At 40.9% G+C, this 27,611-nt stretch overlaps 1 protein-coding gene across 6 annotated transcripts in view; it reads left to right on the forward strand.

Moving 5' to 3' along the window:
• Nucleotides 1-27,611, forward strand: part of ATP9A (ATPase phospholipid transporting 9A) — a 117,305-nt gene that overhangs the window by 74,630 nt on the left and 15,064 nt on the right. For all 6 annotated transcript variants that reach the window (XM_078392175.1, XM_072996841.2, XM_020779526.3 and 3 more), the window contains exons 13-22: nucleotides 1,103-1,215; nucleotides 4,154-4,366; nucleotides 7,353-7,514; nucleotides 14,781-14,873; nucleotides 16,602-16,685; nucleotides 18,700-18,870; nucleotides 23,986-24,084; nucleotides 25,002-25,091; nucleotides 25,191-25,335; nucleotides 25,997-26,061. In XM_078392175.1, coding sequence (XP_078248301.1) covers nucleotides 1,103-1,215; nucleotides 4,154-4,366; nucleotides 7,353-7,514; nucleotides 14,781-14,873; nucleotides 16,602-16,685; nucleotides 18,700-18,870; nucleotides 23,986-24,084; nucleotides 25,002-25,091; nucleotides 25,191-25,335; nucleotides 25,997-26,061 — 1,235 coding nt within the window. The remainder of the gene's footprint in view (nucleotides 1-1,102; nucleotides 1,216-4,153; nucleotides 4,367-7,352; nucleotides 7,515-14,780; nucleotides 14,874-16,601; nucleotides 16,686-18,699; nucleotides 18,871-23,985; nucleotides 24,085-25,001; nucleotides 25,092-25,190; nucleotides 25,336-25,996; nucleotides 26,062-27,611) is intronic.

Here is a 27,611-nt window from a genome sequence, read left to right on the forward strand (position 1 = left end):
CCAGATACTTAAACCACTGACCTATCCAGCCAGGTTATACAGTATTATGAAAATCCCTCTATAAAAATTGAACACTCTATGATTTTGAAATGTTTTTGCATTGGAATTTATAAATCTCCTGCTTATTTTTCATCAGGGCTACCTTTTCATCCCACTGACATATTTTAAATTAACATAACAAATTACTAATTATATAAACGTAATAGTCCTTGTATTTTTTTAAAAAATCAATGTGACTTTCAATATGTCCTTTTAGGGACAGCTTACATGTTGAGATATATGCAGTGATTTTTTTTAAAAAAATCTACTTCCAGCTACAGTTTATAATCCATGTGTATATGTATATGTATGTGTGTGTGAATATACATGTTCATATGTACACATGTGCATGTATACTCACAGCTGTTCGAACTGCACTGGCTAAAGGTATAATTCCGTAATCCTGTAATTGCCTACATGGGACTAAGCCCCATCTATTAGACTCACATCTGAGTACTAATATACAGGATTGAACAGGTTGCATGTATCAAATGTTAGGTTTTCTAAATTATATGCCAGTTTAATAATATTTGATATCTGTATGTGTGACTTAATTAGTAAATGGCCATATGATTGAGGAAACTGACATTTGATACAAGCACAATCCGAGGCATTCTGATTTACCTTTAAAAGTGTTTAAATGGGCCATTTGTGCTTTTGACTGTCCAATTTGGAAAAGTAGAAGTGTATTTCAGAATAAATCTGTTCCACCTAGAAAAGTGAGATTTGATATTAATATATACAGACCAGGATGTTCTCATATTATACATTACTGTTGGTTGCACATGCTCAATCTGCAGTATAATTGCCATTTCTCTGGAAGCAGGTAGAGTACAGACTTGCTTCCAAACAGACAGGGATAAGATCCCACAGTCACTCTTTTTGTATACTGAGATTTCCTCTTATTTTTTGTTTCACCCTAATTTTAGAAATAAAAAAATGTTCATGGTGTGGTGTCTCTTCTCTTTGTTCTCGACTAGAAAGTAGGAATTTTTAGAAAAAGCATGCGTCTGCTCAGCTGCCCTTGTTTGAACTGCAATTTATAATTCTGCTCCTCTTCTAGGGACTCTCACACAGAATGAGATGGTCTTCAAACGCCTTCATCTTGGAACAGTGTCTTATGGAGTAGATTCTATGGATGAAGTTCAGAGCCATATCTTTAGCATCTATACCCAGGTTTGTTGGACAGCATTATCCGAATGTATAATCATGATTCCAAAAAACCATTAAGCAGCTCTTGGGTAACTTGCTGGCCCAGATCCTACTGATGTTTGTGTAAGGTTTGTGCAAGCTGCACAAACCTTACACAATTGTGGCTAATAAGCATGGGTACATATTGGTTATGTGTCTGGGCATGTGCTTGGTTATATATCTATAACAAAGATATGACCAGGTACCTTATCAAATAGCCACAATTAATAGCAGCAAGTTATGGAAACCTTATATAATCACCAGTAGGATTCTGGCCTCTTTTTTCCTTCATACGTAGCATTTTGTGCCACATAGTACACTCTTTTTTAAATGGTGGGAAATTTCTGAAACAATCTGTGGTTATAATTAGGGGCTGAAGAGATAAACTGGACAAGAAGAATCTTATGCAAAAAAAATAATAATCAAAGTTTCTTAAAGTAGGAGCTACAAAGCAGTTTGGATCCCAAGTGACTTATTAAATTAATCATGTTTTTCCCTCTATGCTTTATCCTGTAATGGATGTCATCAGCTGGTTCAAGATTATCCAGTGTGTTTCGGGACTTGGTGAGAATCCAGTGTGTTTCGGGACTTGGTGAGAGTGCATCTCTCAATGCACTCGTCGCGGCATTATACACTGGCTTTCATTGCCTGTGAGCATGAAAACTAAATCAGAATATTGCTTCCCTCGGGTAGTGTTGCTTCTGTGAAACTGAGCAAAGCTGCCTCCAGTTGAGGGCAAATATCAAACTCTATCAAAACTCACGTTTTAACTAATAAAGCTTTATTTAATAAGATGCAAGTGGTGCTTGGCAGTGCTAAGGGGAGCATCCCCTTTATAAGTTTAAATATAATTAAAAAGGTTAGATTCTTTGGTAATTGGAAGCATTTGCTGGCCATGATTCATTTAAACTGTAGTTCTGATTCATTGCTCTAATTATTGTTACCATGCTATGCCCTTTGACCTGGAAGTGAAACTTTTGTCCTCTTGACATAAGAGGTTAACAGAGCAGGAAACTAGATGGTTATATGTTCCCCCTGTGACCAGCATAATTTAGTAATTGTAAAATTACCTGGAAGGCCTGATGTGGACTCTAAAAATAGTATTAAAAGAATCAAACCAAGAGCCCATCTGTTTTGTCTTTGTCAACAATCATGTTTAAGAATATAAAATTTGGTTCACTCCAAAAGTTTCTTTTCTTGTACAGTTAAACTGTGCAACTGAAAGACAGGCCATGATCCTTCAGGGAACAGATTTATAGAGGTGAAATTGAGAGTGATAGTCTTCCCATCCAGCTATGAAGACTTTCTATGCAGATCTGCCACATTCCTTTATTGTGCTAATGGAGCATTGTGACTTTCTATGTAGCTGCTCAAATATAACTCCCATCAGCCCCAACCACCAGGTGATGGTAAATGACATGAGTACAACCATATCTGAAGCCCACAAATCCACCCATCCACCCCAGTTCTGAACTGAGGCAGGCCGAAGATCAAATGGGGCCTATTGGTAGGTCTCTTGGGGCCTTACAACAGAGGGACAGTAGACGCAGAATTTAATAACAACACAATTTGACGGTGGCATCAGCAACAACAACAACAACAAAAGAGACTGTTTCTCTATATTAGGTTTCTAAAGCAAAAAATAGCTTGGATGAAGACCTAGATCTGTTCTTTTATGGAAAGGGCTATGAGCCAAGTTCTGGTACTGAAGACAAATTATTGGGTTCTGCATGTGTTCATCTAATTTTTTCTTAATTAGTTTATATTCGGTCTTCCAGTATAGAATTGCACCAGCTTGTGGGGGGAGGGGGGGAAGAGTTCTAATAAAAGCCAAAGATTCTTCTTCCCTTACTTTGAGTAAATGTTTTTAAATAGGTTTCTTCAACATGCAAACATTTGAAAATAGTCTTCCAGGATTCGTAGTTTGGTTTGGTCTACCTTGGATGCTGTAGTTAATACAGGTCCTATAGGGGTTATTGGATTTGAATACGGGTCTGAATTCGAATCCTCAGTCTAGAGATTCACATTCCCACTCAACCATGGTTTGTTTTATTTATTTATTTATTTATTTATTTATTTATTTATTTATTTATTTATTTATTTATTTATTTATTTATTTATTTTCCAGCCACCCATCTGGCAGCCAGGGCCACTTTGGGTGGTTTACAACAACATAAACAATAACAGTAACATAGTTACGAAGATATATAACAAGAGGCCAAAATATATTAAAAACACAAAATGAATAACAGTAAAAATGCACTGTAAAAACACAGTTAAATTTAATTTAATTTTACTCCATGCAGTTGGGAATGCCACTGTCTTTTGTCTTTCGTTTCCCCTTCTTTAGATTGGGTACGTATGGCTTACCTCATGCTGTTATGAAGATGATAGTGAAACAGCATACGATATTGTAACCATATGCTGAAATAATTGTGTTAAACCTTAACTCTCAGTGTTAACTGCACTGTATTCTTTAATGCTCCCCCACTCCCCAACTCTCACTCAAATGCTTTGTGTAGTCCGCCCAAAATGAAGCACCTCAAGTTTCTTTCATTTTAGTGGGAATGTTAAGCTTGTGTGTTTTTCTCCCTTGAATCAATAGGACTTAAAGGTAGTTACTTATGCATGGATTATGCCTTAGGGTTTGTTCCTCAGTCTAAGACATGCTTTAGAAATGGCGACAGTGTTTGATAACAGAATGTACTTCTAAAGGGCTTCCAGAGATTATCATGAATTTTAAGTTAATTTTGGCCTTCTGCAACATATTTTCTCTCACCAAGTTTGATTTTCTGATTGCTGAAGTGTACTACAGGGCCTTTATCCCTGAATCCTTAGCTTTTCCCTTGCAAACAGGGAGTATTAATGGAAACAATGTTTTTCTAATGCATGTGGTGGTATTTTTCTCTTCTTATTTTCTTAGCAATCCCATGAGCCACCTGCTTCAAAAGGCCCTACTCTGGCTACCAAAGTCCGCAAAACTCTCAGCAGCCGTGTCCATGAAGCAGTGAAAGCCATTGCTCTCTGCCACAACGTAACTCCTGTCTATGAATCAAATGGTGTCACAGATCAGGCTGAGGCAGAGAAACACTATGAAGATTCTTGCAGGGTGTACCAAGCTGCTAGTCCTGATGAGGTAAGATGTGCCTTAAAAATGCTTGCAATATATATTTCCAAGGCATGGCTACTGATGTTCAGTGGGGGAAAGGCTAGTGGGGATCCTGTAACATTGCTGTTATATTGAGAGCAATATATATATATTGTATCAGTGGTAGAAACATTATTAGATGATGTAACTATCACTTACTCTAAAACCTTCTGCCTACACCATCCATAAGGATCAAAGTACCTTATAATTTGGGGTTGGGCAAATTGCAGGGAGGTGGCCACCTAGACACCATCTATACTGCACTAGCTCCCCAAAATGCATCTGAAAGTGACCCCCAAATTGACATCTAGTTTTGCAAACCCCCATTTATAGGATGGGGCAAAACAGCATTGCAGGTGTGCTTTATTTTAAAGGCACTCTTAGAAACTTTCAATAATGGCAGTTCTCTATTCCCTCCTCCAATAAAAATAAATTAAAAAGAAAAAGCAAGTGGGCAGGTTGGGGGCTGCTTGAATCCCACTCATGAAACCCGCGTATGTCAGTGGGTTGTGTTTGTACAGTGTGTGAGAACATTGATTCCTTCAGATCCTAAGCAACAGGAGTCTGCCTGATTTATCTGAGTCAGTTGGCATGTACTAACTCTAAAAATGTGTTAAACATTGCCTTATGTTATCTCAAGCCTACAACAGATGACTTCTAAAAAGAAGCTGGATGCTCAGTGACACCTTCAGTGGAAGGAGAGATGCTGTTAAACAGCAATTCCCAGGGGGAAATGTATGAAAGGGCTCCTTCACCGACGTCCCAATTCTGCCTTTGAAATTCTATAGCAATAAAATATTAAGCCAGGAAGGTCAGTTTATGCCAAAATCAGGAGAAAAACCTTGGAGGTATTCCCGGCCCCCCTCTGGCTCTTTTTTTTTTTCCACTTGTGAACCGCGAGGGTAATTTCTACCAGTTGGCACAGGTTTCATTTCCTGAAACACAAAGCAGGATTTCCTAGATTTGTTTCCTGTGTGCATTCCTGGGCAAGGGCTCTTGAAAGCATCTTTATTGAGAGATCAGTTACAGCCTCTGGGGCTCCTCGATCCTGTCAGGTTGAGGCCATACAGTAACAGAGGGGAAATGTAATAGGTAGAATCTGATCAGAGATAACTTGCCCGGGAGGATTTGTGGCAAAGTGGCCTTTAACCCTTCTGACACTTCGCTGCTTCCCAGGATGTGGAAGAATGTACTGATCAAATGCATTACTGGCAATGTTCCACGTGATCCCACAGAGGCAATGGAACATCGGCTCCTAATAAACTGGGGTCTGTTTCTCTCTCTTCCTCTCTCCTCCTGCCAGCCTTCCTTTTTCCAACTGGGAAGCAGTGTTAACCACCACCGTTCCCCTACTCCCAGAGCTTAATGCTGTTTAATTAGCAGAATGAGTAAACAGTCAACTAGAAGAGCTAAGAAGGTGGTGAAGTGTTTCTCAAAAAATGCATGGAATGTAGCAAAGAGTTTGCATAGCCCCCTCGTCTTTTGAGCAGACGCTTTTAGGGATCAGTTTTGTCACTGTTTTTTTTAAAATCGATCATTCATTTATAAATATATACAGGTTGAAAGGCAGGGACAGGGAAGTAGCGTCAGTCCTAAAACAGCATCAGCCTTTAAAAATTACAGTACAACTGTTTCTTGCGAATGGGTGCCAAAAAGTCCCAAAGAGCTTGGACTAATCCATGAGTGGTAGCCAAACCGGTGCATGGAGGGAGGGAGGGAGGGAGGCTCTAGTTTTCCTGTACAAATGTAGATAGCCTTTCCCCCCTAATTAAAGTCCAGAATCTCATTTCTAGGTCCTATCTGGGTAGGTGGGTGTAACATCCTTAGCTGTTACCAATACAGTGGTGCCTCGCTAGACAGTTACTCCGCATGACAGTTTTTTCGCTAGACATTGACTTTTTGCGATCGCTATAGCGATTCGCAAAACAGTGATTCCTATGGGGGAATTTCGGTGGACAATGTTTGGTCCCTGCTTCGCAAACCAATTTTTGCTAGACAGCATTTTGACAGCTCCCTCCGTGCTCGCAAAACGGGTGTTTTCGGGACCTAAGCTTCGCAAGACAGCTATTTAAACATCTGATTGGCGGTTCGCAAAGCGGCTTTCCTATGGCCGATCTTCGCTAGACAACGACGATTCTTCCCCAGTAGAACGCATTAAACAGGTTTCAGTGCATTCCAATGGGGAAATATGCTTTTCACTAGACGATGATTTTGCTAAGCAGCGATTTCAGTGGAATGGATTATCATCGTCTAGTGTAATTTAAATAACAAAGCTTTAAGCATTTTGCCATAGACCAGAACATACAGTATTCATGAAAGTCAAAGTGTCTGTTTAGCAGGAGGCCAGTTATATGCTGGGAACATACAAGCCTGCAATGATTTATCAAATAGCTCTTGGGGGAGGGGTGTTGCCAACAAGATACCAGACAACGTTATTAATATTTTGCTTTTGTCAAGTATGCCAAACAGAAGAGTTATTGTCTGCGGCACATTGATCTCCTGCAACATGTGGGGCTTTAAAAATGTATAAATGAAGGAAAGAAAGAAACTCCCAGCCACTTTACGCTCGACTCCTAGATGTCTGTGAAATTTTCACAGCCTTAAAATAATACCAGTCTCTGTTGTGGAAACTAGTTGCCTTCCCTGACTTCCAGACCACTGAATTTGCCTCATCACAAATGCAGGGATGTTTTGCCTTCTTGAGGAGGGAAATTATTCCAGCAGTAACAAATTGCAATCCAGCCACAGCGTGTCACTGAAGAAATACAGGCACTCTCCACAGCACAATAGGCACTTTTGAGCAGCAACAACAGCAGCTCAATTCAGTGGGGAAATGTACAGTTAATGACATGAATAATTTTGTTTTTTGCTTCTCCTGCTTCCCTTCTCCTGCCTCACTCCCGTTCCATTTGCATGACCTCTGAACCTCCAAGCTCTGCAGGCAATCTGACCTCTGACCTTTTCTTGTGTTTAGGTGGCCCTGGTACAGTGGACTGAAAGTGTAGGCTTAACACTGGTGGGCAGAGACCAGTCTTCTGTGCAGCTGAGGACCCCTGGTGGCCACATCTTAAACTACACCATCCTCCAGATCTTCCCTTTTACTTATGAAAGTAAACGAATGGGAATCATTGTTCGGGTGAGTTTTACTCAACTGCACATCGGTCTGTGATGGCGTCTATCCAACTGTCTAGCAAAAGCAAGCATAATACCTCGTAAGGCCATTTTAAATGTTTCAAATGTACTGAATGTTGTTTGTAAATGTATTTTCATATCTTGATGGTCTTGTTTATTTGCATTTTATTATTTCTGTTTTCTCTTCTGTTAAATTGTATTTTAATACAATTTAACAAAAAAAAAAACCCCATGCTGTTTATATATGTTGTAAACCACCAAGAGAGGCCTTTGGCGGTGGTGGTTTGTATGTGTGTGTGTGTGTGTGTGTGTGTGTGTGTGTGTGTGGGTGGGTGGGTGGATGGATGGGTGGGTGGGTGGGTGGGTGGTTTGTATATAGGTAGGTAGGTAGGTAGGTAGGTAGTTGGGTAGGTAGGTAGCTATAAAAGATAGACTGACTGACTGATTGATTGATTGATTGATTGATTGATTCTTTTTTTACCAAAAGATAGAATGTGGTCTTGCGTAGTGTGAAGTTGAGGAGTGATGGATTATGGTGTATTCTTCCTTTATTCATTTTGACAGTGGTTGACTTGATGGATATTGCTCATATGGAAATAATTTATTTTATTTTATTTTATTTTATTTTTATGCCGCCCACACTACCCAAATAATGTACTTACATGTGCAAAGGGAGGCAATTCTGGACTTGGATGAAATTAAGTACCCATTTTGATCACTCTTTGTGAATTTCTGTGTGTGCCATGTGTGATCTTTTTTACGTTTTAGAAATTCCCAACAAATTGCTTTGTCCAGTTGTTATATAAATGCTGAAATCCTGTAACCAGAACATGTGCCTTCTGTCCAAAGCTCACAGCTCCCATATCATTCCTCTCATTGTGTGGAAGCTATGGTACAGCAGGAGGGAGAAGGTGAAACATGCCTAGAAAAGAGGAGTCAAGATGGCGGAGGGTGTGGGAACCACATTCTATGAGGAAACTCCCAGGGAGCTAGGTATGCTTAACAGAGAGGAGAAAAGACTGAGAAGCGATAGGATCATCGTCTTCAAATATCTGAATGGTTGTCAGGTAGACCTCTGACATGCATTAGGTGACTCTGTCATTTTTGTAGAGCTTCCACAGGTTGAAATGAGATGCTTTTCAGGCTGCAAATGATGGTACACCAATGGGCCAAAGCTACTGAAAAGGAAAACCCCTCCAAGAGCTGAGACCTTTATGTGAAGAAATATAAAATGACATTTGCTTGCATCAACCTATAATTTTTTTTTCATTCTCTATTATAATCTGTAATTGGTGTGGGTTTATTTACCAGTTCTGAAATATGGCATTCTCTCATTTATTTAATGGCTTTTTTTTGGTTACATTTTCTATCACAATTCTAGAGGTAAGTTAGGCTAAAAGAAGGCGAGTGGCCTAAAGTCACTTTGTGAGTCTTATGGCCAAGTGGAGATTAGAACACAAATCTTGGTCACTGTGCAGAAAAATTGAAAGAGAAAGAGAACGAAATACTCTTGCATTCTTTGCATTTGCACGCTCTGTTCATGCAAAAGGAGTGGTAACTTCTCCAAATCCCCTCCACTTTTTTTCTAACAAAAACTCTAATTTCTCCCCCCCCCCATCATATTTTAAAGACTCCTCTGGGTTCTTCTCTCTCTTATATACATACGCACCTCACACTCCGTGCTCACCTCTTCATTTCTCTGCTTGCTCACATGTGGCAAAATTGTAGGAGATTGTGACAAATTTATTAGACCACTAAAACTCAAACAGTTCATGCAAGCTTTTGTGGAATACAAAATCCCTACTTCTTCAATGAAGAAGTCACTCAGTCGTTTGATTTTTAGTGGTCTAATAAAGATGTCACATTCTTTTACAATTTTGTATTGTGTAATGACCACACGGCTTCCTTTGGCTTCTTTTTTTTAATCTCATGTGGCAGTGGAAGTTTCATGTTCCATCCAGGGAGCTTCAAACAAGTGCTCACTCAACCCCTATTTTATTGCTTTTACTGCCATGATTAGCTTTCCCTCCTGGCTGGGGGTTGTCCTCTTTCTTTGCCTTGCCTCTGTTGGTTCCATGTGCAGCAAACAGAGCAACTTAAAACAGTTAAAATGATTAAAACTAAGCTAATTGGGACCAGATTAATTTAAGTCATGAAGTCAGTGATGTTTGGCCCTTGGGTGTAATGTTGGTAGATTAATTTAATTAATTAAAATATATACAGTCGTTCACTACAAGTCCTGTTTCAATTAGGTGGACCCTCTTTCTTTCTTTCTTTCTTTCTTTCTTTCTTTCTTTCTTTCTTTCTTTCTTTCTTTCTTTCTTTCTTTCAATACAGTGATTATAGAGAACCACTGCTCTATGTGCTGAACCACTTTAAATTTGTTTGCTTTAGATGTTGGTCTACAAAAGCTTTTAATGGTGATGGAGTGGCCCACATAAAAGAAGAGTTTGGCAGCTGCTGGTTTAGGCAAGACTGAGACAAACATGAGCAAAGGTAGCCCTTCAGTCTCCAGCCCCTCACTCCATGAACAGAAGAGCTGTCACCTTCAGAAGCGGCAACTGTCCATTAATACAAGTGCAAGAGAGTCCACAGCCTGCCCAGATCAGCAACAAAATATTCAGAGCCAAGATTCGAAGAACCTGCAAGAGTAGAACATGCAAGCTAGTAGATGAGCCATAAATCATGTGCATGTTACTCTGATAAGGCCAGTTGAGACCATCAGGAACAGGCTGTCAGTAGCCGTAATCAACAGGCAAGGGTTCAGGGCCAAGTGATACAAGGAGGCTTAGAGCAGAATGTAAGGCTAATGCATATATTAGTTCCAGCAGTCTGGGTTTCCCTAGGATGGTTGCATTTACTGGCCCTGGCCTTCCATCCTTTTCTGCTTCAGCTGGCTTTACTTAGTAATTTATTGCAGGTGGTTGGTTTTGGGGGGAAAAAACTATGCTGCCTTTGTTGTGTTCCTGTTCTGGCACCCTAAGTCACGAGTGCTCTCTAGGGTCAAGAGGGTTTTCATCCATTAAGCTGTTGGTACCTTCGGAAGGACTTAGGTCTTCCTTGGCAAGACAAGGCCAGGGATTGCCTCAGTGCCTTATGCCTCTGGAAAAGAGATAACAACTTGTCCCTCATGTTTTTCCTCTGCCTCTGTTCCCTCCTGCTGAGGCAGGTCATTCTCACCTTCATTCTCTGAAAAGGTCAGTCGGTGAGGTAGAGCATGGAAAGGTCTACTTGCATTGAAGCAACTGCAAATGGAGGATCCTCTTTAGACCTCCTTACTTAGTGCAACATGATTGGAGGCATCAGGGATGGGGCTAGTCTGCATAGATTTCTGCCCCTTACTTATGCTTGTTTCCTCTGTTTGGCCTTGGCATCTGAACAGGCTTTATTTGGTAATCTCAGGAGACCCAACTTGTACTGTAGTAATGGGCAAAATTGCATCATCCTCCAAAATTTATCCAACTAAGAAATGAAACTCAGGTTGTAGCACCAAAAGAGACCCATAAAGGTGACGTTAATGATATATTTTGTTTCCTGCACTTCTGTGTATCTACTGTCCAAAGCGGAACTTTGTGATATTTCCTGTACCAAGCTCTCAGTGTATGTATTTTTCTCTAGTGAGGGGGACAGAGGAGTGCTGTAAAAGTATATATCAATTCTGTTTTGTATAACACAAGGAAGCATCCAGTTCTTCTCCACACACTTTTTCACATGCAAGACAATTTAAAAACAGCTGATGTTTAAACATGTTTCTTGTTTTGTAGTGGTGTGGAAATTCCAAAATTTCAGCTGCTCCGTCTATAAACAAGATTTGCATTCATTGTCTCTCTTTTGGATTTACAATGTCTTACTGGTGAGAAGAGATGAACTATGAAAGGGACCTCAATTTCTTAGATATCTGGTTCAAGAGGTTCCATTGTAGCAAGTCAAGTATTCGGTTGCTGTTCTCTCTGTTGGTAAGGGGGTGGTTGCTTGTGTGTGCAACCACAAAGTTTCCACTCTCTCTCTCTCTCTCTTTCTTTCTGAGCAATTGGATTGGAATATGTTTCCTTTGCAACTCAAGAGAGTGCTATTGTGTGTTAGATGGGAGGGCGGAGGAGGCCTTTGAACTTGGGCCAAAATCAGACCATGGTGGAAAAAGATGTGGTTGAGAAACAATACGACTGGCAAATCTTTCTGTAGATTTATAGTTGTAATCGTGCCATAACATGGGAACGTGCTAACCTCCTACTGAACTTGGTGAAAGGAAATGACTAATGCAAGGAGATAGTTGATATATTATTTATATTGGACAAAAGATCTAAACTCTCTTAAAGTTAGTTCTGCACCACAGGAAGTGGAGTTTTTGCTCAGTTTCCTATCAAAAAGTTGTTAAAACGTTTCTGAACAGTTTAAACTACCTAATATGCAAGCGTTTATCTTAAGTGACGCTAGATAGCTTTCATTTTAGGGTATATTTCTGTCCTAGGTTGCTTATCTCTAATTGTAAATTGGCAATTTACATTCACATACATACAACTGTTCCCTATATAGAAATAGAGTTAAACCCCAGATGAATAATGATAAGAAAATCAACAAAAGACTTGGATCACAATCCAGCATAAGTTTAAATGCACATAAACCCATTGATTTCAGTGACACTGTGCATGTTTAAGTCTAGGTTAGCTTTTTGAATAGAGATCACATAATCATACAGAAATCTGCAAGCTAACTCATTAAAAATCCTTTTTAAGAAGTCAAAATGGGAATTTATGAGTTCATTTGTTTCATTTCTATGCCCTCATTCTCCCAGGCCTGCTATCACAGGTGGCTTAAAATGAAGTTAAAAGATAGTATCACTAAAAGTGAAGTCTTGCTGCATAAACTATGCCACATAAATCTGATGACATCATTAGCCGTGGTGATTTCTGCCCCCAAAAGGTCTCAAAGCTCAGGTGGAATCACTTTGCTGAGAAGCCATTGGGGGACACAGGAGGGGAGAAGGACGTATTTAATGATCAATGTCAAGAAGTCCAATATCTCCAGGAACAGGCACAAGGCAAACAAAGCTGGTGAATCTGGAATGAATGACCCGTGTGCTGACGTACTCCACTTTCCCTCAGCTTCAGCTAGTATGGCCATCCATAATCATTGGCCATTCTGGTTGGATCTGATAGAAGTTGGTGTTTGGCATCTCCAAGAGAACCACAAGTCTTCCATTCTAGTTTTTTTACAAGCTTTATTTCGGTTCCTGAGCTCTACTGATTGGCTGTTCTCTTTCAAATTCTTTTTTATATAAATTACTGAGACCAAGTGACCAATGAAATAATCCTCCTGCATTTACGTGTCATGTTATCCTAATTGCAATAGTGCTACAAACTTCAGTATACCTATTTTCAGGTCCTGCAGATTGACAGAGAATGCAACAGATCTCGTTATCTAGAAGGGTCTCCATTCTGCAAACAGAAGCTTAGGAATAGCCATGTGCAATGCTCGTGAGCAAGAAGTCAGGCTAGAGTTGGATGTTGGAGAGTATTCTGTGGCAATTTTTGCATCCAATGATTGCAACAAGCCAGCTGAATTTTCCACAGTGAGCCTCCAGTAGAGTAACTCTGGTCCATATTCTGAAAACTGAAACTCTGCTTTCGGAAACATGCTGAAGTCTTATTTTAGCTTCAGTCTCAAATTCTGTGAATGCAAATGTGGGAGGTGACATCAGATTTTCCAAAATTCTGTGTTTTTAAGCAGTGGCTGATATATCCTGTTCAAAATTTACATGCACGTATATCCAAATATGTCATGGCAGAATCAGATCATGCAGTCAAGCACCTCATCAGCACCTCATCCATTCAATGAAACATCTTCTGCTGTTGGTGCTCTGCACAATTGAACAGGATATTGGCCAATGTATGTAAACTCTATGGAGTGAGGTACAGAGTAATGGGCTGAGCAGTCAGCTCAAGACATTTTGTTGCCTGAGGGAAAGGACAAGATGGTGTCCCTCCGTTCAGTCTCCAAGGGCTTGTTGAAATGGCAAGAGAAAGTTTTACGTCACTTGGGGTGTATCCAACAGTAGGAGTCCTTAGAAATCCAGATCATGTGATTGTTGTAAGCATATTCATCAGATGCATTACAGGCACTGCTGCAGACCTTTGCTGTGAACACACAAATATGTACCTTTCTCCAGTTAGGTGGAGACAGGAGTTGGGGCTTATGTGTGCATCTCTGTCGCCATGCTTTGAGCCCTCCCTGTATTCAAGCTATAAGGCCTAAATAGGCTCATCATTAATGGGAGCAGGATATAATAAACAAACAATTAAAAGAAGACTACAGAGCCATCAAATTTTATTTCAATGTAAATCCATATTCCTCATTTACAGCACAAAACTACGAATGTCTATGCAAAAGTAAGTCCCATTGAGTGGTAAGTGGGGAGCATACACATGAGTTTTGAAAGAGTTTCTTAGGTGGATTGCTTGATTATCAAACCATTCATACTGCAAAGAAGGTCTTAGTGTTCAGGCGGAATCCTCTTTCATGTAGTTTGGCCCTGCTCTCTGGAGTAACAAACATCCTCCATCATCTATGCAAGAGCTCCTGAGATATTTCAAGACTGAAATATCAAAACCTACCCTTAGGCTAAAGGAATTAGAAATTGTGTCAAGGTGTAGGCTTGTGGGCTGCATTGATTCCTGTGTCATAGTTTGTAAACTGGGAGAAATTATAACAGAAAAGGATCTATATTGATGATACACATCATCATCTAAACATTTTGTTGTTATATGCCATCAAGTTGCATATGACATATGGTGACCTCATCTCAGTATTCAAGATATGCAAGATGTTTATCATTGCAACCCACACCCAGTTAGTTTCAAAAGCAGGGATTTGAACCCAGGTCTCCTGAATCCTAGTCCAACACACTGTCCGCTACGCTGGCTCTCAGGAATTTTTGTACTTTGTATTACATTTCACTTAACTTTTGTTGTCTTTCCACAATCAGTTTTCCTTTTCCTTTCCCAGTTGCTCTAAGCCTTTAGAGCTGTATTTTTAGTCACACTGGTTTATCCCAGGTTGTTAGATGTAACTGTGACGTCCCTGTCTGTCTGTTTTTAAGTCTGCTTGTTATTTTCTTGATTAGCTTATTTTTGTTCTGAGGTTTTGGGACGCTTGGAATGCTGGTGCGGCATTACAGTTGTGGGGTATAGATTATAGAAATAAATATTGCGCTATCTGTTTTAATATGCATACTTACAACCCCCCCCCCTCTCCATCTGGTTGTCTCTTTTAGGATGAGTCTACGGGGGAAATAACATTTTACATGAAAGGGGCTGATGTGGTAATGGCCGGCATTGTTCAGTACAACGACTGGCTCGAAGAAGAGGTAAGAAGCAACCTGTCCAGTCTGATTTTACTTCTTAAGCAGCTTTCCCAGTGCAAGACTGGCTGGTGCAGTTGCAGGAAGATTGCTCACATACCCTCTTAGGTTCAACACAGTCTGCTATATAAGTGGCCCCCAACCTTGGGCCTCCAGATGTTCTTAGACTACAACTCCCAGAAGCCTTCGCCACCACCTCTGCTGGCCATGATTTCTGGGAGTTTAAGTCCAAGAACATCTGGAGGCCCAAGGTTGGGGATCAATGCAGATGAAGATTGTCTTTTTGAAGGGATCTTCTATTAAAAGGCCTGTTCAGTGTGAGTCTGATTTAAAGATTAAAAAGAAAAAAACCAAGCAGAGAGATCAAAACTGTGAAGTTCTCCCTCCACAGTGAACATCTGGACAACACACTCAACAGGCCGTCCAGTTGTCTGGTCACAGTTTTTCTACTCTAGTGAGATGCATTGTGTTCCTGTTTAAATGGCAAAAATAATTTTTAGTGCTGTGTCTCTACATAGAAATCCATATATGTCAGTTATTCCCAACCTTGGGTAACCCAGGTGTTCGGACTGCATTTCCCAGAAGCCTTCACCACCAGTTGTGCTGGCTGAGGGTTCTGGGAACTGCAGTCCAAAAACACCCAGGTTACCCAAGGTTGGGAACCACTGCTCTAGATGCGCGTGCACACGCGCACACACACACACACGCACACACACGCGCACACACACACACACACACACACACACACACACACACACACACACACACACACACACACACACACACACACACACACAAAGAACTTCAAATGCCTGGGGGAATAAAAAGGTTTTCATCTGGCTTTGGAAAGACTATAATATCGATACGAGGTGAATCTTTTGGGGCAGGGGGTGCCATTCAACAGACCAGTAGTTCCTAACCTTGGATCCCCAGGTGTTCTGGTATTGCAACTCCCTGCAGCCTTTACCACCAGCTCTGCTAGCTGGGGTTTCTGGAAGTTACAGTCCAAGAACACCTGAATTACTTGCTATTTTCTTGATTGGCAATCTATAAAAGATTTACATGTATAGTCTTAGTGCAGGGGATGGTCCAAGAACACCAGACATTAACCGAATGATGGATGAGGATTTTGCTTTTGTTCTTGATTGCAAATGTATTCATATTCAAGATGGAAAGTTTGCAAATGTATTCATATTCAAGATGGAAAGAACCCGAGATTATTTTTTTTAAAAAAATCATCTCCAATTTCAAAATGCTGCTCCAAATTATTCCGACTAAATTTGTCCAAACTTGCTTAATATGAGCACCTGCTTGGGATGAATCCTAACTTGTGGTCCTCAGTGTGGAAGGGAACTGGCAACTTTTCTGGGCAATAGCAGTTGCATGAAGATTCTGCACGTTTGGAAGTCTCTAGCCTTCAAGTTCACCTCATCACCTAATGGGATGAAGTCTCTTTTATGGTTATTGGAAGTGAGGATTGTAACCCAGGAACACCATATAGAAGCTTATAAACATTGTGTTGGGACAACCAAGATTTCCACTTAGTCATAAGATTTGCTTCTTGTACAAGTTATAGTAGCAATATTATGACATAGTTCAGTGAAAGACCAAAATCTTCTTCCCATCTGATAGAATGTAAGAGAAGAGTTATTTTGTAATTTTATTTTGTAACTAATTGTGAATCCGCCGCTTCATGGTAGCTCACTGAAGTGTGAACATTTCTCTCATCCATAGTGTGGCAATATGGCAAGGGAAGGGCTGAGGGTCCTTGTGGTAGCAAAAAAATCTCTGACAGAGGAACAATATCAAGACTTTGAGGTAAGTAAATCATTCATGATGTACAGCTCAGTGAGATTGTTTCACTTAGCTTTAGAATGTGGGAGAGAGAATAATAATGCATTTGAATGGGTCTTTCTTAATAAAGGACTTTCTTCTGGATACTTTTCCAGCTACTGTTGCTAGTGCGTCCTTTCCCATATTGGTTCATGTGTTAGCTTTTACTGTAGCTCTGTTTTAGGGCTGCCATTGACAAGTGTCTGAGGGAAAAACCCAGTAAAATTGATGACTGATGCTGGGCAGGGAAGAATCATGTGCAGTAGGACCCCCATGTCTGCTGGGGATTGTTTCCAAGCCCCCCCCCCCTAAAAATACTGAAAACTACAGATAATCACAAACACTATATGTATAGCATGGTAAAAGGGGAAAAAACACAGAAGAAAATATTTTCATGTGCATTGCCGGAATGCATACTAGACACCAGACACCATGCTATGTATTCTTCACTAACAAATATTCATAGCATGGTATCTGTCTCCTTCTAGTGGCTGGTTCTGGTAATACATGTGAAAATAGTTTTTCTGGATTTTTTTTTCTTTTAATAGTTTTAATATTTTCAGACTCTGGATGAGTGAAACCGCAGGTACTAATCCTGTAGATACAGGGGTCCTACTGTAATCACAAACTTGGAGAAATTACTTTTTTTGGATTACATTTTGGATGCTGAGAGTTGTAGTCCAGAGAAATAACTTTTCAAAGCCTAGTTTTATGGAAAGGTCCCACATGAATATATATGGGGGAAACATGCAAAGATCTGAAATACAATAGGCCAGAATCCTATTATGCACTGTAGCTAGGCTAGTGTAGTAGGAATGGTGTCATTAGCAGCAGCAGATTGTGGCTAATTAATGAGCCCCTGTTTCAGTTTCAGGTGGCATGCAACTTCACCTCATGACATGCAAGTTACAAAGCAGGACCTCTTTAATTAATGACAACATGCCGGTGACATCATTTCTGCTATGCCAGTGTAGCTATGCAAAATAATTTGTGCTTACGTATACTTGGCATTTACACATATTTATCCTTCCTTGCCATAATCTTTTCTACTCCACTCCCTATTTTATCTTTAACTGCCCTTCACTTCCTGCATTGTGTTCCACATCATCAGGACTGAAGCAGTGCCAGTCCTTCCGTTGGGCATAGTGAGGCAGTTGCCCTCGACTGATCTTCATGATCCACGTAGCAATTGCTCTGTGTTGGAGGACAAAACTAAGTATACCACACAACTTGTTCTGGGTCTCCTAAACTACCCTGCTCCCTCAGATACTGTCAAGTGTTGAGGTTTGGGGCAACTGGAGCTAAACTCACTAGGGATTCGTACCTGAGCAATGTATAAAAGTGACACTTCCAACTTTGGGATTCATCTACAAAGAAATAAAAAGAAAGGAGTGCCATGTTGTCCTTTGCCTTAAGCAGCAAAGTGTCATCAGCTGATAGTGGCGCATTATTTTTCCCAGAGGACTGAAGGACAAAATGAAAATAAAAATAAATGATAGCATGAATACTGGTCTGGGTGTGCTCTTCGTTTCTCGGAGTGGCAGCCAGCTGGCTGCTTCTGGGCCTCATCAGACCTGTGGATGGCGGCCAGTTGGCTCATGACCCACTCATGTTCTTCTACTTGATAACGAATCTGATCATGCGAGCTGATCCCTTTGCATCTGGTTTCAGGACGGAGGGGAAACTGCTAGAAGCCCATGAGCTACCCTATCCATATGTTTCCTGCTATGTTTCAGTTATTCCCAGGTCTGGCTGTCTGCTAGTCGGGGGGTTTCAGCAACCTATGCAAACATTAACAATGATGAGAGAATAATGGGAAAGAGGGAATGAGTTTTGTCTCAAAAGCCTGCTTTCTGTCATGGATTGCCATCCATGACAATCCCATGGCTGTACTTTTCATTCCATAGAACCTTTTCTTTTTCTTCATGCGTTTTGTGTTGGTATACATGCCTCAGAACTGAGTGAGTAGTGATTTATGTGTCTCTTGTGGTCTTGCCAGGCACGCTATGTCCAAGCAAAGCTGAGTGTCCATGACCGCTCCTTGAAGGTAGCAACTGTGATAGAGAGCCTAGAAATGGAGATGGAACTGCTCTGTCTGACTGGAGTAGAGGATCAACTGCAAGCAGATGTCAGACCTACTCTGGAAACTCTGAGAAATGCTGGCATAAAGGTATGACTAGGCCTAGGGGCCACCATAAGGTATGGCTAAATAGAAGCTTTGAATCCTAAAGTCAAAGTCTATGGGTATTGTGTCTTCCCCCCTGCAAGGGCTCAAGGTTGACTCAGCCTTCCATCCTTCCAAGGTTGATAAAATGAGTACCCGGCTCGCCGAGTGCCAGTGTGCAGCCTATATAATTGGAAAAAAAATTAAAATAAGAATAAAAAAAATTGTAAACCACCTAGAGAGTGCTTTAGCACTGTGTGGTGGTATATAAGCTGCACACTTTTGCTTTGTGTTGTCATCTAGCCTATTAAAAAAATCCCCCACTTATTTCCACTTGATTCCACTAAATTTTCAGAGTGGCTTATCAAAAAGCTATAATAAAAACATAATGATAAAGTTAGAAGGACAAAAAAATAAATCTAAGAGGAGCATTAAAATATACAAAACAGAATAAAACAAATTATCAAGTATTTTTTAAACCTAGGATAAAATTTGAAAAGTATTTTCTTGGCCCTAGAAAACCATCAGATTAAGTGCTAGGCTAACTTCTGGGGAGAAGCTAGCGATCCACAACTGGAATATTGACTCCCAGAATTTTGGCCTTGGACTGGAGCTCCTAGAAGGCCTGACCATTGGCTTTGCTGGTGGGAACTGCTGGGACTTGTAGTCCAAAAGCATCTGGGACCCACTCTCCCCTTAGAATTCCGTGGCCTACCTCCTGACAGTAATGGAACTTCACAAAAACTTCACATTATGATCTGGCACACACATACAGGGACAGGCATCCACCTGAATTTTAAGAACTCCATTCTTGTGCCTCAAAACAGTCCCTTATACTTAAATTGTGCATAGCATAGGAAAAAAGTGAAGGATCATGATGGTAGAATCTAGACTGGTGGACTTCAGACTATAAGGCTGGGAATGTACTCTTTCAAATGTTCTTTCATGTTAAAAGCAACATGCCGTATTTTTCCATGTATACAACCCTCCAATGTATAAGATAGTCCCTAATTTTGTCCCTTGCTGGAGGTGGAGGAGCAGTCAATGGGCAGCTGCAAGGGGCGGCCCAGCGTGGCTGCTCCTCCATCTCTGCCTCCTCCTGCTGCTTCTGCCACCCGATTGCCTCTGCCAGTGCCAGGGCTCACCTCCAGCTTACGTCGCCGCCTTGTCACCCACCTGATGGGAGCCCGCGAGTGGCGCTGGAGGAGACGACCTGGAGGCAGCGGCAGCAGTCAGTGGGCAGCTGCGAGAGGCGGCTGAGCGCGGCTGCTCCTCGGCCTCCGCCTCTTTCCGTGTATAAAATGACCCTCAATTTTTCGTCTAATGATTTTATGAAAAAGTGTTTTATACACGGAAAAATACGGTAGATATGAAGACTAACACACTGGGAAAGGACTGTGCTAAATGTTTTTTATTTACTGATTTGATGCCTGCAAGGAGTCTTTGAGGGTTTCTTGGCTTTGCATGGGGGAGCATTAAAAGTTGACACATTGTTTTGTGTAGCATGCAAAATTGGCAGCACATGGCTGTTGAAGCTTGGGGTATAACACTCCTGAAATGTGAAGTTTTTGGATCCCTTTCTTCAAATGGCCAGCAGAGGGAGCACACATTGAAAATTAGCCTGAATTAAGTTTGTGCTTAATTTTATGGTTTCCTATACAGATCAAACCCAACCTTGAAAGCGTTGTAAGACCATTGTTTCAGACTTTTGATGACCATGATTGATAGGATACTGAGGTTTAAGAACATATTAACTGCTGCTTTTATTCTGTTTTAATTGGCAATATACAGTGGTGCCTCGCAAGACGAACGGCTCGTGGGACAAAAAACCTGCAAGACAAATGGTTTTTGTGATTGCTGTGGTGCTTCGCAAGATGGCTTCTTCTATGGCCGTGCTTCGCAAGACGAATGTTTTTCACAAGACCGATACCTCGCAAGACGAATGAATTATTTTTCTCTTGCGAGGTTCCCATAGGAATGCATTGCAATGTATTCCTATGGGAAACCGCTTTTCACAAGACGAAAATTTTGCAAGACAGCGCTACTCGCGGAATGAATTGCTTTCGTCTTGCGAGGCACCACTGTATTATACACCCGGCATATCGATGCACTTTGCATATTTGTAATAGCTTCTTTATAGCCACCCTTGAACTTAGAGGAGAAAAGGCTAGGATGGATATATAAAGACTCAGTTCAAGCTTAAACTTAAAGTTTTGTTTTGTGTTACCCAGAAAAGCCATGATTATCATGTTGCTGTTTTTATGCTTGAAATGCATGCAGTGTCTGCCTTCATTAGAAATTGTAACAGCTCTTGAGCTGTCGCTGTTTCTGAATTCCTTACAGACTATTCATTTTTCCTATCTTGCCAAATCACAGAACCAATGTTTTCATGTATCAGCTACTGATTTATGGTCAAATACATAGCAGTGGATTGTGTGGCAAAACGGACAGCAAGTTCTCAGAAGATCCAAAGCTGCTCACAAACCATTGTCCCCAAGAGAGAGATGAACTCTTTACTTGCCTATTCAGAAGTAACAGTGAAAAGCAACAGAGTGTAAAAATCAGCTGCCAATGTCCAATTTAAATTCCCCTAACAACTAAGAAGAAGTAAATTATTCTGGAGTAAGCATAGGCAGTATGTTCTGAAGTATCACTCTTTGCCTGAGTATCTCCGTCCAGTTTTATAACATATTACATGGTCACATGATACACTAAAGTTGTTCTTTCCATTGGTTGTGATGGGACAATACTAGAGATGGGGGTATTCGTATACGAATACGAATGTCCCGCACAGCTGGAGCGAGGCCTCCACTTACATCCAACTCACACATCTGATGGCAGTGGTAGTCTCACTCATCCTTCCCATCACTCCCACAGCTCTGCTCTCTTCCTGCTCACCTGGCCACTCCTGGCAGTCGGAGGGAGGACGAGTCTCCCTGCATGGCTCCCGAGGAGCCAGGTGAGCGGGAAGAGAGCAGAGCTGTGGAAGCGACTGGAAGGATGAGCGAAGCTGCCACTGCTGCCAGATGCGTGAGTGGATGCCCCTTGTTAAGTCCAGCTGCACGGTGATATTCGTTTTCATACTCATACGAATACCCCAATCTCTAGGTAATACCAAATCAGCCATTTTCTGCAATATACTAAGAAGGTCAAATTTCTTTCATTTCACTGAATTAAATATATTTAATATTGGAGGGCCATGTACACTTTCTAGCTATCCTGTGAAGGCCTCTTTAAATTGCTCCACATGGTGGCTGTTTTCTCATGATGTACAGTGACTCACTGTGTAGCTATGGCATATTTTCACTTTACCACCACAAATCTTTTTTTTCTTGGGGGGGGGGAATCCTGCAGATACAAACTGCTTGCGGCACAGAGACAATTACCATATGGAGCAATTTATAGCTGCCTTTATAAAATGGCTAGTATACCATTGGCAGCAGCTGCATTTTACATCTTGAGCACCCTTCCCCCCAAATGCTATCTGGTTCACTCTTGGCTTATATTTCAAAAATATATGTTTCTCAGATTAGAGTACAATGTAGGAATGGTCCCCATTTTGCCAGAGATTTTTAAGAATTTCATTTAATTTACTCTAATTAGCCTCCACATAACTTATTTTTTTGTCAGTGAACTAAAAGGGAGCTGTATGGTCTTTACAAAATACAAATGCAAGAGTAGGTGATACCTTTAAAGGTAAAGGTAAAGGTTCCCCTTGACAATTTTTTGTCCAGTCATGTTCGACTCTAGGGGGCGATGCTCATCCCCGTTTCCAAGCCATAGAGCCAGCGTTTTTGTCCGAAGACAATCTTCCGTGGTCACATGGCTTAGACACAGAACGCTGTTACCTTCCCACCGACGTGGTCCCTATTTATCTACTTGCATTTGCATGCTTTCGAACCGCTAGGTTGGCGGGAGCTGGGACAAGCGACGGGAGCTCACTCCGTCGCGTGGATTCGATCTTACGACTGCTTGGTCTTCTGACCCTGCAGCACAGGCTTCTGCGGTTTAGCCCGCAGTGCCATCACCTTTATAAACCATTAAAAAATAATCATACAATCTCCTAGCTTTCGTGGATCAGAATCACTTCGTCAGGCAAGTACTGGTATTCTTCTTTATAGACCAGTGGTCTATAAAATTATCGCCAACTATTGCATTTCTGTGTCAGTTGCATGTATGAACACGCAGATCTGTCTCAGGTTCCCCTCCCTTTTTTTAATGCTATCAGCAGCAAGTACATCTTTTTTTCTGAAATTTGCATTGATTATTGCTATGATAGATGCTGGGTGAGACTTAAGGAGGTTTAGAGAGAATACTGGTTATGTGGAACATTAATCAAGGCTTTCAGCAGTTCAAAGAGTTGATTCTGAAGTCACTGCAAATGAGCCACTGTGCAAAGACAGGTTCCTATATTTCAGCCATACATCAGCTGCATTTTTCTGACATGCTCAAATGGCATCCATATGTCTGAAAACAGGTTGTGGTGTCAGGTTTATACCCTGCATGTATTTTAGCTGCTTGCAGGCATTTGGAGGCCTTTCAGTTATAGAACAGACATACCCAACCCTCAATGGAAATTTGTGGATTGTCTTTGCTAGTAATAAGTAGTGTGTGTTTCATACTGTGTATAACAGAGAATGAGATGCTGGAATTCTGGAATGTATCTGTTTATACTGCAGATGAATGGTGTCATCTTGGTATGCTTTGGGTAGATGTATATTCACTCTGTAATGTGAGCTAGCATGTGATGAACATAATCGTGCCTGAGTGTGTGCACTTTAGAGTCAGAGTCCTCTGTATGGAACAGCATTTAAAAATATCGCCCATATCCCAGTGTTCTGAAAGGGTACAATTGCTATGTTCTTCCACTATATCTTCTTTAATATGTAGCATGGCTGCTGAATCCAGTCAGTAACGTTCCATTCATTGATATAAGCCTGTGTGGCCATATTAATTAGTTTACTGTACATGCATAGTAGCTAGACTTTTTCTACACTCCTGGATTCTAGTATAAGTCATCCTAAATATAACATATGTGTTGAAAACTTCCTACGAGCTAAACATTTTGTTTGATGTTTTTAAAATGTATTGTTGATCTCAGGATACTGTATTTTATTATAGGTATGGATGCTTACAGGGGATAAACTAGAAACAGCCACATGTACAGCTAAGAATGCACATCTGGTAACCAGGACCCAGGACATTCATATATTTAGACTGGTGAGTAATATGAATAAAACTAGCTTATTTAGCACTTGTCCACAGAGCTGCATTATGAACCAAATGGAATAAGTTACACCAGCTCCAGTGTGCAGTTAGAATATAATCTGCATCTACTAGGCAAACCTAGTTTTTCTTTGACCGTCATTGCATTTACACAGCACCTAGATTCATCTGAGGAGTACATAAAACTTGGACGTTCAGAGTGGAAAAAAAGAATGTTCTGAAAAAGCAACCCCCATTTCCTCTCACATTTCTTAAAATAAAACAAGACAAGATGGATCGGGATTTCTCCCTTAAAAAAAAGAAAGAAAGAAAGCCAATGTAAAGCAACATTTTGCTAACTACCTAGTAAATGGGGAAAGTTTTAAATCTGGTTTTGATGGCTCTTCCTCTGCTCCAGCTCTTAACATGGCATGCATTGGCTTAGCTTTCTAAAACCATGTAGCCACCTGAGTTTAAGCATAGCTAATAGTTGCAGCTTTTCTCTTCCATGCCTTCTACAAGAATGCCACTGCCGATCACTGGAGTTTAGGGAGAGGACCAGGAATTCTGAACAACAGTGGTTTTCCGTGAATGTTCAGTGAAGTGTCAGATCCCAGGATTCCTTCAGAGGCACCAGGGACGTTCTTGTGCAGGCATAGTGTAGCTGAGAGATAACGGTGGAACACAAGAGTTCAGATAATTTGTCTGTTGCACCTAGTGTTGTCCTAAGCAGAGACTTTTTATGTTATACCATAATAAGGATGAATTTGAATAACCCATGCTAAGACCCTGATCCTGTGCTGGTTTGATACCAAGTTCATGAGCAAAACCACCTCCTATTCATGTAATTTTGTACCATATCTTTTCAAGATCCGATTTCCAGTTACTCCTTCCTCTCCAAGGCTTACCCTTTTTTTGTTTTCCTTTTCTAGGTGACAAACCGTGGAGAAGCTCACTTAGAGCTCAATGCCTTTCGCCGCAAGCATGACTGTGCCCTTGTCATTTCTGGCGATTCCTTGGAGGTAAGAATGACACTGCCGTCGTAGGTATTGCGAAAGATGGGCTGGTAATAGAAAGATATTGTCCCTCGCATAACCATGCCTCTGTGTTTCATGGATTAGGTGTGCTTGAAATACTACGAGTATGAATTTATGGAACTAGCATGCCAGTGTCCAGCAGTGGTCTGCTGTAGATGTGCCCCAACGCAGAAGGCTCAGATTGTACGCTTGCTACAAGAGCGAACTGGGAAGTTGACCTGTGCAGTAGGTGAGTAACTTTCTGCTGTATTCTCCAGCTCAGTATATTTTGGTGCCTTCTTTAGTGTCAGCTAAAGCTGTGTTGGGTCTCTAAAGTTTAAATGATGAATCCTGCTTGTTGCCCCCACCAATCTGAGTTGGTTGAGCCTTTTGTGAGCATCGTTGTCGTTTAGTTTCCAACTCTTCGTGACCCCATGAACCAGAGCACGCCAGGCCCTCCTATCTTCCACTGCCACCTGCAGTTGGGTCAAATTCATTTGTGAGCCTCGGAGACCATTAAATTTGTGGACTCCTCTTCCTAGTCATATCAGTCATGCATCTTACTCACATATACCTAAGGTCTGTTGCATCTCATGTTGTGCCAAGCAGAGCAATTTCCTATAATTTGCTATATGATTCTTTTAACTGGAGATGGCAAGGCCCCGGACTTCCTGAGACCTTCTGCATGGCACGCATATGCTGTACTGTACACCAAAGTTGGGACCCATCCCTCACACCATCACAGTTTGCATTTTACTGCTCCACAAGAAGTGCTGTAAGGACACCAGTATCACCTTGATGCTGGATTCATACCCTTTCCTGGTTCAGCAGTGGAGCCCCGGCTTGCACATCTGGGTTTGTTTTACACAAGTGAGATTCTCCATGACTATTTTCTGTGTTATCTCATGCAGGTGATGGTGGGAATGATGTCAGTATGATTCAAGAGGCAGACTGTGGAGTCGGGGTTGAAGGAAAGGTGAGCCTTCCTAGTGCATTACTTTTTAGGTTTTGTTTTTAATCCAATGATGTTGATAAAGAAGTGTGCATTTGGGAAGCTTGCTTCTTACTTCAACAGATGGAATGATGGTTAAACATACGAAATGTGTAGCATGTGGCCAAAGTTTTACATGGAAAAAAAGTGATATGAATCAAGATCTCAGTGCACAGGTAGTTAGAGGTCCAAACAGTCCCACCATAAGATTTTTATTGGAGGCAGTAAATTCACCTCCTCTTAAAAGAAGATAGAGTTTATATATGTCATTTCATTTCAACCCATCTCACCTTTTCTCTAGGGAAAGTGCTGCTCAGGGCAGCTAAGAAATAGCACTAAAACCAAGCTACTCAATAAAACTATGAAACTAGTCATAAAAATAAAGGTTCATGCAGCTGAAAGGGCCAAATTGTAGAGGTGGGCCTTTGCCCAGCCTTTAAAAATGGGAAGTGATCACAGCTGCAAGAGAAATGCATGGGAGCAGTGCAAGAGAGAGGTGCGGGGCACGGGGAGGATTTACTGGAAGGAAATCAGCTGGAGGCAAAGTTTAAGCCCCTTCCATCTGTGCACAGGGATAAGGATCTGTATCCAGAGACTGTGTGATCACTTAACTGTAAAAAGAACATAAACTTTAGCGACACATTTGCAATGTTGGTTTTAAAAATTAAGCAGCTATAGCTCAGAGTTAGAAACAGAAATAAATTTTTAGTGTCAAAATTAAAAATTAAATCTATTTAAGTCAGTACATTGATGTTATTAACACATTAATTGTTTAGTGGACTATCTGTAGAGGGTACATGTCACTCATATTCTCACTCTCCAAGGGATAAATACCAATACCTCCATTTAGAAAGCAGTTTTTATAATAAATAGCTCAGCCCTGGGACCATAAACAGAATTAGGCTTATAAGTGGAAACAGAACAGCCAGAAACCTTAATTAACATTATTGATAATACACATTATTTCTATGGGTTTCTGGGAGTTATACTCTAAGACGATCAGGAGCCCTAAAGTGGGGGACCATTGCTCTCTAAATAGCTTGTTAGCAACTCTTGATACACTTCCGTAGAACTACTGTATACAATAAGAAGCTTTATCTGACAGTACAAGTCTCATTAAAGGTACGGGCCCCTTTGATCCCAAGAAACCACTGAGGCTAGAAGATGAAATTCTTCTTGCACAAAAATTATATCCAGTTTATTGCCTCACAAACAAAACAAAACAAAAAAAACTAACTCGAGTCTCCCATAGGTAATGTTTGAAAAATACACTTATTAAAGCAAAACCCACAGCTTCTATGCATTATGAAGCTGGGATGATATACATGACTCTTCCAAAGGACACAGGAAAGGCCCATTCTGCTGTCCAAAGTATATGAACTACTCTTCCCATGTGTGCCTACAAATTTGCTTGTCTGAATGAAACACAAGATGAATGCGTATAAAAAAACAAAATAAGAAGATCCCTGTTTTGCAAAGATCGACCGTTTGTCTTAATTTTCAATCTGTAATGTTGCAAACCTGGACAACTAAGT

The sequence above is a fragment of the Pogona vitticeps genome, chromosome 4 (assembly GCF_051106095.1).
Source record: "Pogona vitticeps strain Pit_001003342236 chromosome 4, PviZW2.1, whole genome shotgun sequence".
Classification (NCBI taxonomy): domain Eukaryota; kingdom Metazoa; phylum Chordata; class Lepidosauria; order Squamata; family Agamidae; genus Pogona; species Pogona vitticeps.